The sequence below is a fragment of the Chaetodon trifascialis genome, chromosome 23 (genome assembly GCF_039877785.1).
Source record: "Chaetodon trifascialis isolate fChaTrf1 chromosome 23, fChaTrf1.hap1, whole genome shotgun sequence".
Taxonomy (NCBI): Eukaryota; Metazoa; Chordata; class Actinopteri; order Chaetodontiformes; family Chaetodontidae; genus Chaetodon; species Chaetodon trifascialis.
Window position 1 is genome coordinate 15,473,410 of NC_092078.1, and position 12,889 is coordinate 15,486,298.

Here is a 12,889-nt window from a genome sequence, read left to right on the forward strand (position 1 = left end):
GGTAAAGCACTTTCTTTTCCCCATGCGTTTCACATGAAGAAACACAACTCGCAATCTTAAAAGAATTTGAGGAGAAGTAATATGGTGCAAAAAAATTGCATCTTCTCATGTAAATTATCTCCAGTTTGAGCCCTTCGAGTCTTGTTTTGGTAAGATAAGTAAGCAAATCTGGCTGTGCACTAAGATTACTCATCATCTTGTGTCATGAATTTTCTAAAATAATGCTAATGTTCTAGATTTTAGTGCAGCAGTCTTTCTTATTCTGCTCTAAAGGTGCTGACACCCTAGAAAACGATTGATTTTTTTTTTTTTTTTGGCCAGATTGTTTCACTTGTTTTAGGAAAATAAAACTTTTAGGACTTCGACGGAATTTACATTTACTTGCACAGGGTCACAGTGCACAGGACAGTTTCATCTCCCCGTCTGCGCCAAGACGCCCAGTGGATGTGAGAACAATCCATCTAAAGTTACCTAATGAAAAACAGAATGAGGCTAGCTTGACAGAGAGAGGTTTCTCTGAGGGAGGGAGAGCGGGATGGCCGGTGGCCAATCGTCTCCAATGTAATCTCCATTCTTGTGGATGGATTTCCGGTGTGGGTGTCCTGTACAAGGGCATCTGGCTGCCTGCAGAGCTACATGATATACAGTTGGCTCCTTGACGAGCCCCCACACACATTCACATGTACTTGCACACAGATGCACTGATAGAGAACGAGACAGAGAGCGAGACAGAACAGTGTGATTCATATCCTGCATTATCAGAACACTGGAGTCCAGCTCTTACGGACAGACATGGAAACAGACACTCTACACTCGCCCGTCCCTGCTTTGTGTCTCCCTGAGGTGCCAGTCAATCAGTATGCCCTTGCCCTGCCCCTAGCACAGCAGCTGTGATACCCACCCAGGACAGGCCCCATCATGGCTGGTAATCCAGCCGACGCTCCAGGCCCCAAACATGGGGCGCAAGAGGAGGACAGACAGGTTTCTGGCTTCCAGATTGGACATCCCACCAGTGTTTCAAGGTGGACGTTCTGAGCCTCAGGGGGTACAGAGCCACAGGCATGCTGGCTGGCCAAATATACCTGACTAGTGTGGATAAATGTGGGCCAGTCTCGATGTTTACATGCACACAGTCTGCTGGGCTGTCGCTCATACTGTATTTAAGATAATATATGTATATGCATCTTTAATTAGAATGCATTGTACATATGTCCACCAATTGTAAAGTTGACTTTTAGTCCTTAAATGGGTCAAACTCACCAAAAACACAAGAATCCTACATTACAAAGATTGATCATTTCACCCGTAGACTAGTAATTTAAATTTGACGTGAAAAATCAGTGGAATGCCCCTTTAAGGTAAGATTAGTTTAAACATACTGTAGCCACTGGTGTCCATTAATGGCTATTAAAGAACAAATATGACAACATGTGAATTTGAGCCCCTGTTGGATTCACCAGTTTATTTTTCTCTCTCTTAAATAGCAGATTTCCTTGAGCTTCAGGTCCGATAGCACTGTTTTACTGTCGTTCATGTCAAGCGAAAGGAACAGTCTTGGGAGCAGAGTGAGTGCGATAATGGCGGTGAGGGAGAAGACAAGGGCCCAGCTGTTTAATCTATCCCCCCATTCTCATGCAGAGCAGGTTTCAGCTGGTGGGGAGGAGAGCGAGGGGGGGAAAGTTTCACTGGTTCACTCAGAATGACTTATTTCTCCAAGGATCCGAGCGCAAACAGATGCAAACAAACAAGAAGGACATGGAGGAATTTAGATTTTCTGTAGTGTAGATGACACAAAAACATGTCCAACGGACGTCATGGTATTATTTTCCTGTGGCTCTTCACACATTTTGGCTCGAATGAGACTCAAAATCACATTCTGTTCTCCGTCATTTTCTTCCACATGCCCATCGTTGTGTTTCAAGTAGATACACAAACCATTGTTTGTTGATTCCTCCGTCATTTTTAGGTTGTTTATGAGGATGTTGTCACTCACCCTGGAAAAGAATACACTTACATTTGCATACTTTAACACACACTTCACTCTTAGCATTTATTACGCTCCCCACTATCCACTTAGTCAGACTCTGTAAGACAGTCTGTGTGCGTGCGTGCGTGCCTGCGTGCGTGCATGGGTGCATGTGTGTGTGAGAGGGGTAATGGATGGCAGTGCCTGTGTCATGTAGCACATTTAATCTCTTAGTAATATGCTCACTCTGTTACCAGGTGATGAGGAAGGATGGAGGGGTAAAATGGACTGAAGGTAAACAAAACAAAATAAGGGATTTGAGGGGGAAAAGGGAGAGCAAGGTGGGAGGAAGCAGGAAGTAAGGAAGCCAGTTGAGAAGAAAAAGAGGGAAGGAAGAAATTTGAGGGCAATGTTTGAATCAAAAGAGAGCACTGTGGAGGGAGGAGGGAGGAAGAAGGACAGTGGATGGAGGGAGAATGGAGCAAAAGCTGAAGAAGAAATAATGGAAAAGGGGGTAATTGGGAGAGAAGAAGGAGTTAATGAAGGTGCAAAGAGAGAATGGGGCATGGAAGAAATGGGAGAAAGAAATCAAAATGGACTTTGGCAGGAGGGTAGTAAAAAGGACAGAATGAAGTGTGGATGAATGATTGTTTGAGATCAAGGGAAGGACAAGCAGAGATGAAGAGTGGTTAGAGGGAAAGAAGCGAGCAAGAAGGAATGCATAAGTGAGTAAGACAAGGAAAAGAGATTAAGGAAAGAGTGATGGAAGTGAAAAAGGAAGGAAACATTCCATAGGCTACGCATGGAGGAAAAGGAGGGTAAAACCATTTGTGTCCTGACTGCAGTCTCCACGGCCGCCACTAGAGGGAGAACTACGGCTCTGCGGCTGATGCTCGTTACCAACCCTTATTTGGATAATAAAATGAAGCCTTCATAAGATTATGTTACTGGAAGTGGCTTTGTCAGTGTGATTCAGACAAGAACGTTAGAAGAGGGAGGATATTCAGTCAGGATCTGTGGATGAGACAGCAGATGAAGAACATACAGGCACAAGATTGATTCATCTCACTGAGGACTACTGCCTCCCACTATTTTCCTTTCACTGTGTTATTTTGATCGCCTTTTCTCATCAACACACCCCCCCCACACACATACACACACGAGCACGCACTCACACACACACAGACCACCACACCCCTCTCATTTTTTGTCCGTCCTCTACTCTCCGTGCTGGCAGCAGCATCTGTATCTCCTTCTCTAATTCAGTGATTGCTGCAGAGTGCCATGCCATCTCTAAAACGGGGTTTTGTGTGTGTGTGTGTGTGTGTGTGTGTGTGTGTGTGTGTGTGTGTGTGTGTGTGTGTGTGTGTGTGTGTGTGTGTGTGTGTGTGTGCGCATGTGCGCGGGGGTGCTGTAATTGCTGCACTGCCTTTCCAGAAGGCAAAGTAGTACCTAGTTAATCTTAAGTGCAGGTTGAACGCCAAGTAAGTGGTCCCACTAACACTGCTGCAGTACAGTTAACTCTCAATTTAGAACAGTTTGTCGCCACCACAGACAGATTCAAGTATAATAAAAACTAGTGGAAAATGTAAATAAATAAATAAATAAATAAATAAAGGCTCCACCTTTAGGATTTTTTCGACCCCCTGTAGCATCCATTAAGGAATTATTACTAGTAATAAAAGGCATCATTGCTGGCAATTAAGTCAGATCAAAACATCCACTAACAGTTTAACTGCTTAATTTCCTTGCTGTCATTTCCTGCATATGAGCTGCCCCTGTGAGTTACATGAACACAGCACATATGCAGAGCAAGTGCAACATATGATTGACACTGAGTCACAGTACATTAGAACCACCTCCTCTTACATCCAGCTTGTCCTCTATATGCTTCTCCATCCATCTGCCAGCTATCATTAATCCTAGTCTTCCTCCTTTGCCTTTCTTTATTCACTTCTCACTCTCGTTTTTCACAGTGGCCCTCCTTCCCATGCACAAACAAACTGTGTACGTTCCAGTACAGTATGCACACGCACCTCCACAGGCTGTGAGCCATTATTGCGCAGGCAGGCGTGGGTAGAGAGACCCCTGGGGAGTCGAAGTAGGTACTGCAGAGCTAAGAGGTGGTCTATTTTAGATCACTGCCGCAGCACAGAGGAGTGGGGGGAGCAAAATCAAAGTATGCTAGTTAAGATGCAGGATGTACTTCAGAGCTCTTCTGTTTACTGTTTAGATGTTGGTCCCAAACTCTCCTTCAGTCTTTAACTTGTCTCTCTGCAGACAGTTTCACCATTGTTTCCCAGTGACTCAGGAACCTCCAAAGCAGACTCACTTTGCAGCCAAAAGTTGCTCATGTTGTGTTTTCAGAGACTTTGTTCAGTGTTGATCAAGGGTGAGAGTCACACCAACGTCTATTTCAACGCATCTATTGGTTCATTTTGGCTCTTTCAGAGTCCTGTGATGTTTGGAGTAGTTGGGGGATCAAACATAATCTACTTGGTGTGAAGACACGCTTAGAATTAAAAAGTTACACCTCGTATATAGCAAATGGTACACTGATTCAGTTTCTCACTTGTACATGTTGTCGGTCGGATCATTTTCCATAAAATATGGTGCTAATTTTCTGGGAACCCCCCAGAACTTTGTCCCCCCTTCAAGGACGCCTGGGGATTCCCTGGCCCCAGTTTTTGGGAATCACTGTGCTTGCATAGCTCTCTGATTTTTAGCCTATAATCTGCGAAGATTGCCGTTTGACATAGACAATAACTCCTAATTAAGCCTCTGACATTGCCACCACATTAGACTTCATCATCCAACCCCCAGCTTGGCCACCATCACCCCTCATCTCCCTTAATTCCGGCTCCGTCTCTATTGACAGTGTTTGAGATGTACGCAGCATGACCCCGAGGTTGATTGAAGTGAAGTGAGGGATAATAAGTTTGCACAGCGGCATTGAAACTTCTTTGACACGCTGATGAAGTGATGCTAATTGCCAAGTGCCACTGAGAAGTGCTCAATTAATGCATGGAGGGAAAAAAAACCTGAGAAAACCTGAGTGCTGACAGTTCCACTAAACCCTTTTTCGCTTTAGTTGAAGTAGAAGAGTCGGATTCAAAGTGAAGTGATGCTCCACAGGCAGAATGCCATCCTGTTGTCGGATTTGGGAGGTGGTGATTTCCTAATCAGAAACTCTTTGTGTGAAATGGGAACTAAAACGTGTCTTCCTTGAAACAACCATGAAATGTGTTTTAGTACTGTGTGATTATCTAATGCTCATGTGAAATAATAATGCTGACACTGAGATGCCTTTTCTCTGCTGTACTCTTTGCCTGTGTATTAATTCTCAGTGAACGCTGGTTCTGTGTGTGATTCTAGCTTGATTACTGCTAATGCATTTCTAAAGTGTGTTCACTTTGCAGACAGCTATCATAAGTTAGAACAAATCATACTATATCTAAATAATTCATAAATCTGTTTAACTTGTTAGTCCATTAAAAAAAACACTTAAACTCAAGGTAATTAACTTGTCTAACCGAACAAACCAGCCCAAAAACACATCCTCAAGTTCTTCCTGTCCTAACTAAAGCTGATTTAAAGGTACATAACTTGCTAAACATTTGCCATGTTGCCCTTCTAACCTCTAACCTTTTAACTTCCAGATTTTCTTGTAACCTCTCTTAATTTGTCTTCTCCAAATTTCTTAAAGGGAACTTTGATAATGAGCGCCTGGCTATTGCTAGACAAAGAATCCCATACCGACTCGGTCGGGTAGTTGACGAGTGGCTACTCGACAAAGGTAATAAAATCCCTTTAACTCCACTAATGATCTAACCGCCTAACCTACCGTTAACCACCACTCTGGAGGAGGTGCAGTGCCAAGCAACAAGGGTGAATGTGATTTGGCTCTTTAACAGAACTGTAGGTCCCCTATAATCCATCACAGTTGGAACATACCTAATAATTGGCTGATTCAACCCATCTTTTCCTTCCTTATCTCAATTGGTGTCTGAAAACCAACTTGGAAGATCTGTTCTATTTCATATTTGCCATCTTTTTATCCCCTAGCTTGCCCAGTTCAAGTTGAGAAGTGTAACAATTGGCATTTCAGAAAAATTCCCTGATACAGTTTTTAGTAATAACGCCATTCTCCTGATATTCAGGGGACCATATCCAAAGCACCTTAAACTGGGGCTGCATCTCTTCAGAGAATTAACCCCCAAATAACCCGACATAACCCCCTAATAACCTGACCACATGTAAATAGCCTATTGATTCCATTTGCACTTTTCTTGTCTTTTGTTTGGCTGAATGTGAATTTGCATTTACTATATTTAGTCATTTATGAAAACAAAATATTCCAGGAATAAAATATTTTCAAGAGGAAAGAATCCCCCCCCCCCCCCATGAAAGTCACTAAAAGTTAAAGGGACTGTTGAAGTGTTCAGTAATCAGTCGACATTCATTGCAGCGTGTGGGCTCCATTTTCCGCCCCACATTATGCATAACTAGCGCCATAAGTGTTGAATGTGGTCCCATCGAAGCGATGATTCTTTAACCCTTTGAGTGCCGAATGTCCCAACCTCTCTGTCTTTGTCTTGTGCCGTGTGTTTGTGCTGCTGAAGGTGGTTGATTCTTAAAAAAAAAAGAAAAAAGGAAAAAAGAGCAGAATAAAATAAATCAGAATGACAGCTAAATGGAGCGGAGTCTTAAAATAGCTTCTGTGGTGCAGTAAAAGCATTGCAGACGTATTTCTCACGCACAAGCACTACAGAACCGTTTAGCAGAGTAAAAGTCACAGTCTAGGGATGCGGAGCTGTATAATAAATGGATGCGTTTGATGGAGATTATCAGAATGTCCAAAGCTCATAGTCTTTACAGTAAGGTTTGCATTATCTTTTCTATTTGCATAAGAGATGCATTTAGATTATCGTGAATTAAGAGTTTTAAGCATGAGCCACTTAGCTTTAGGGGCAGCTTTGAAATGGTATTGTGAGTGATAACGCATGCATGGATGAATTCTGAAGATGAAATTTGTTTCCGAAAGCGAAATGAAGAATTCATGTGACAGACAAACAAGATAAATGAAGCTCTTGCATGTTTATTTCATAGAAACAAAACAATCATTGCATTCATCTCCAGCTCCTATAAACTGACTTCTCTGCTCTCCTCCGGTGCATCGGGGAATGCACTTCTGCTGAGGGTAGTTAGGACGCAAATCAGAATTAAAAAGACTTGGGAGATGAAAGTTGAATGAAAAACTGGATCAATAAAAAATGACTTACCCACTTATAAAATGATTTGTGCATGCTATGAAACTCTAAAGAGAATGAGCTTGAAACTGAATGCATTATTCTCTTTCTTCTATAGTTTGAAATGAGTCTGCATCCAATCATTTTAGATGACAGCACGGGAAAGTAGGAAGGCGAAATAAACAAATAATCCACATCAAACCTCAAGTGAGAGCTTTGATCAGGGTGCATTTTCAGAAAAAGGTCGCTGTTATTTGTTAATGTAATTAGATTTGTTAGAGACATGGCATACACACATGATGGACTGAAGAGCCAAAGTGGTCCTGGACGAGCATTTCTAAGATGCATTTTACATGCACTTCTTGCATTTAAGACATGTTAGTCATATTAGATAATGAGGGGGATTAGCGGACATTACCGAGCTCAAAGGGTTAAAGCTGTTTGTTGCTTTGATAAGGAAGCAGCTAGAACTTAAAGCTAAGAATCTTCTAAGCAGAATCTAACCACCTAACAGCAAATCAAACTCCACTCACACTAACTGCTGAGGGCCTCTCCCATGACTCCCCAACGTCCACCGCTAGCCGTGAATTGAAACAATTTGAGAAATTTTCCAGCTTTTGCCCTGCTGGTGACAAATTCAGAGAGCCCTCAGTTATAACCTTGTTATAAATGCTGTTTAACATTTGAACGCAATTGGACCTGGATGTCAGTATTTGGAAGAACTTGGACAGGTTGCAGCGATCGCTTGGGACAAAAACCTAAATAAAAAGCTAACTAAGTTCTAACTACTGCTAAAAGAAACAAATCTCTAACTGGCAACTTCTTCCCCTTGTCTCCACTTCCATGTCATGCAAAACTCAGAGGGTTAAAACGAAGCAAATAACTGAACACCAAATTCAAAAATGATGCAACTGCTCTGGATCATTGAAGCAAAATGGAGTAAATACATGAAGGTCCCTTTAACATTTATTGTTTTCACCACCCAGGAAATGGAATGTACTGTTCTATATGTCATTAGCTATGCAGGGTGAAGGGCATATGAAAATATGAATGAGAATTACAGACTGTTGTGTGGTAAACAGCCTGGATCATTCATGTCCAGCGATGGTCCAGGCTGTGGTACCAATGTGGGATTTTTTTGCTCTCCAATTTCTGTTGATTTTATGACATTAATGCCTTTAAGGGTCGTAACATGCTCTTAACCGGAGTGCACAAAACAATCAGCCCCATGGGTCTCCTCTCCAAGTGCCTTTAATGTGTCATCCACTCTGTAAAACTCAACAAGCACAGAAAACCTCCACATCCCTCAGATGTCACCGGTACTGAAACAGTACCATTAATCTCATGAGTCATGCACTGTTATATTCACGTGTGGACAGAGGCAAAGTAAGGGCACTAATCGCTCCCAATCGCTCTCACAAATCAGTATTTTAGTCCCACTAGGATGTAATGGAAGTCATTGGAGCCAGCGGTGTCCTGGAGGAGTGCTCTGCTGCGGCACTGCATCTCATTCTGAAGCCCTTATCCCATCCTCGCTGCCGTGCGTGAGGCAGATCAGAGCGAGCATCTCTGTCCGACGCGGTGCCCGCTGACTAAATCCAAAATGGCAGCCATTACAGGGACTCAATGGAGGGGAAAAAATCAGAGTGCCAAAAGTTTTCAACAGCTCTATCCAAGCCAAAACTTACTCAAATGTGCCCCCCTCCCCCTCCTCTTTTCCTTGCGTCTGTCTCTCGCCTTGTGATGGATTTGTCATCCCAGGTTTTTCTGCTCACTATGTGCCCTTGCTACCCCTCACCCTCCTGATATTCCCTCTTTCTTTTGGCCTTGACCGTCAATGCCAGCTCTCACTGAAAGCTTGGCAAGCCTTTCCCTACTTAGTGGAGCCTGTTTCTTTAGAAACAATAATAATGTGCTGCAGCTTCCTGATCTCATCAGGGAGTTCCACTAGAAAATAAAGATTACAAATAACCAGCAAGAATCAATTCCCCTTAGTTGTTCCCTTTAGCAGATGAGCAAGGAAGCGAATAAAGCTCCCAGAAGAATTGGAGCAGTATATCTTCTTCTGGCAAAGAGTCTGTCTCTGGAGCTCTCCAACAACATGGCGATACAGTTCTGAGTTGAACTACATGAGTACAGGGAGGCGCAGAGGAGGAATACTACAACATCGGGTCTCTGTGGCCTAAAATGCAAGCTGGAGAAGCAGGTTTAATGCTCAGTGTTTAATGGTCTGGTGTGAGCTCCCCCATTCCCTAATCAAAAGCAATCAAGTCCTCCCACTTGGTGTAGGGCCAGAGCCCAAATCAACATCTCCAGGCCAGGCACTGGTCCAGATCTGCTATTCATGATTCCAGCTTCATCTCAGAGATTCTCTCACATCAGGCCTCAGCCAGCAGAGAGCAAATCCATCTGAGTCTATCTTTCAGCAGCCCCATGATGAGCTCTGTATCCTGCTGAGTTACTATCTTGTTTTCTCATTTGATCTCTCTGCACTATTATGGCCATATTTGAGGAAAGTGGGGGGGAAACCGTATGAATTTTAACATGCTCGCTCATGAACGGAAAGTGGCTGCGAGAAAGCGGCTCTGTAGCTGGAATGAATGGACACTTTGCTGTTATTTCATGGTCCCCTACCATGAAATGGCCTAAAAACAGCACAGCTGGAGTGAATAAAAAGAGAGAAGATTGTCCCTCGCTAACCATCGTGCAATCTCTTGCTGTGTCTCTCCCTCGATGGTATCACCTGTTTAAGATCTACATGCAGATATAGGATCAGATATGGAGCTGCATAAAGCCAATGTCCCCAGAGTCCTGCACATTCACCACCACAATCTCTGCGCCCTCAGCTGCCTTCAGGGACCTCAGGGCTCCACACTGCTTCACAGGGCTTTCAGTCTAACTTCATGCCGCATTTGGCCGCTCCTCTCCATTGTCAAACACAATTAATTCACAGTTCTACCCAAACCAGCCCAACTTCTGAGGAGTAAAAAAGCAAAACGCTCTTAATTACCAAAGAGAGCCTTGTGCCGAGGAGATAACTTGGGAACACTTCATAATCGACTTTGTCAGCATTCCACCCCACCCCCATTGTGCTCCAGTCTTCCTCGACTTTCTTCCCCCGTACCCTTTCTTTTCTGGAGAGAAGAAAATGGAAATTGGGGGAGTTCTTGTTTGTTGAGACACATACTAGAAATTCTGCAGGCGCATGAAGGATTTGTGAACACAAACCCATAAAGACTGCGTGCAAACGGTCCAAATTTCTGTTCTGCACATCACAAAGCAGTGTATTGACAGAGGTGAATTCTGGGCCATCCCTCCCACCCTGCAACTCCGCTAAGAGAAAACATTTCAGATAGAGGCTCCTTGCAGCCATATGGCAGCCCCCCTCTCTGTGAGATAACAGGAGGGGAAGGAGGATGAGAGAGGCGTAATGATGACGGTGGAGGGAGAAAGATACTGCTCTCACCAGCTGCAGTCCTTTTCATATCCCTTCCACCGGTGATGGGTACGCTTAGATCATCCCTTCACCTCCCCACTCTCCCCCCTCCAATCTCACTCTGCCTCCCTCTGACAATCACCTCCTCCGTGTTAGCTGCTCACAGCCAGGGGAGGGGTTAAGCCTGGCGAGAGCACGGTATCAAGCCGCCATCCCCTCCCCTCTTCCCCACCTACATTCTGGGGGTTGAAGCAGACATACAGCCATTATTTCACAGCCTCCGACAAGCAATCTGTGCATTAGCAAGCCGAGCGTGGCCCAAGACCAGCCCACTCCCCAGCTTGGCTCAGCTCAGCTTGTAATTACCGACCACAACTCATCTGAGACAAGCCATTTCTCTCTGTTTAGAAAAAAGTCAAGAAGGATGGTGCATTGATGAAAGGCTGCAACTGTAAACTTGCTATTACTCCCGTTACTGCAACCGCTTTTAGAGCAGATTACTTTTGGTTGAAGGGATCATCTAAATAGAATTCTGCTCCATCACAAACTGGCGGCAGACAGGAGTGATGCAACCTGCACCCAACTGATAAAACCTTTAACTGTTCGGATGTGTCTTTCATTAGAAAAATCTGCAAGCACACAGGAAGCAATGCCTTTTACATTTCCTGCGATAGATAGCCACCATGAGTGAACAGAGAAAGGAGCCCCTCCTAAAAGAACTTAAAAGGAAAAGACAAACCTCAGTAAACCCAGACACAACCAAAAATATAGAAAGGCGCCTCCAGTTTTTTACAACTTTCATTTTGTCATAGTTTTGGCCATTTCTATCTGATATAGGTTGAACACAAGTCTGGGCAGATGATCTAAGACACTTAATTTGCAGGTAGCACACCTTAATTATAAGTAATAATCCCATAATACAGTGAAGACCCACTGGAAGCGAACGAGTCACGCCACACCTCACATCACCTCAGCCATTTCTGACTTGAGGCTGTGTCAGCACCCGCAAACTAATAAGGAGCAAACATGGTGTAAATAAGCAACCTGTGACTTTTTCTGACAGTTTGCATGTCTGTGTGGCAAGCAGCACTCACAGCCTAAAGAAAATGAATCAGGGTTTTCACTGTCATACAGGAAATCTGTGTGCCTGTTCAACCACAGTGCACAATGGACCATTTAGGACCATTCACCTTTGCTCTCTCTGCCAGATAAGTTTGGCTAACCTGGGAAAGCGTTCCCAACATTCTCAGGAATTAAATCTGTGAGTATTATTCTGGACAGAGGACAGGTCCTTTCAAATCATCTCTTTATTTTTGACAGCACGTCTACCTGAACGGGTTATTTTAATATTCGTCCCACCCCCTCACCAAACATTTACCCACCTCCTCTATATGAGCATCGTCTCTGGTCACACAGCAGGTATGCAGTGATACGTACAGCAGGCGGGAAGCTACGGCCTCAGACTAAGACAGGTTCACATTATTAAACCCTGTCATTACCACAAGGTTAACCACGTGATGAGCTGACTGCACTTGAGAATGAGCGTGGGAGGCTAGAGGTGACTCACCAGGCTTTCCATAACCTCTACACATGAAGCACTTCTGTGCACTTCGCTGTACCTCGTTTTGCCCTCTTTCACCATAACTCAGTCCTCTTCCCTCCACTTCTGTCCTGTCGTGCATTGCTGTATGTCTTCCTCTCCCTCAGCCTCTGTCTTTAACTGCGTGATTCCTCTTGTTCTTTTTTATCAAGCTTGTCATCCACTCCCTCCATGCCCTCGCTCTGTCTCTTTGACATTCCATCCTCATGCAGGCTCGCTCTTTCTGTCCTACCCGTCTGTCATCCTCCCTTGCTCCTGTCATCTCTCATGTCCCCCGTTCTCTCGGTCCCTGTCCAACCTCTTCATTCTTCATCGTCCCCCTCTCTCAGGCATGTGATAGATGACCCAGGAGCTGCCCCATAGCCACCACCGAAAAAAGAGTAAATGGAATGTTACGGATCAGTTTCTTTAATAGTGATGATTTACTTGAAACTTTATTGATATAGTTGCAGTCAGTTCCAATTATGGTACATCTTCTGTTTTGGGACACTGCTGAGGACAGTCTCAAGAGAAAATGACCAGTGGAAGATGGACAGTAGGAGGGAGTCAACATCTCCGTTGATATTGATTACCCTGCCAGCTATGGGTTCTGCACTCTGCATTCCACTGTGCATTAGAAATGTAAAAATAAACGCTCT

The 12,889-nt window shown here is 44.0% G+C and overlaps 1 protein-coding gene across 8 annotated transcripts in view; it reads left to right on the forward strand.

The window, feature by feature from the left end:
* nrxn2b (neurexin 2b) overlaps positions 1-12,889 on the forward strand; it is a 636,019-nt gene that overhangs the window by 600,622 nt on the left and 22,508 nt on the right. For 6 of the 8 annotated variants that reach the window (XM_070993325.1, XM_070993329.1, XM_070993326.1 and 3 more), the window contains one exon: positions 5,673-5,762. The exons of the other annotated variants lie outside the window; for them this stretch is intronic. In XM_070993325.1, the coding sequence (XP_070849426.1) occupies positions 5,673-5,762 (90 nt within the window). The remainder of the gene's footprint in view (positions 1-5,672; positions 5,763-12,889) is intronic. 8 annotated transcript variants of the gene reach the window in all.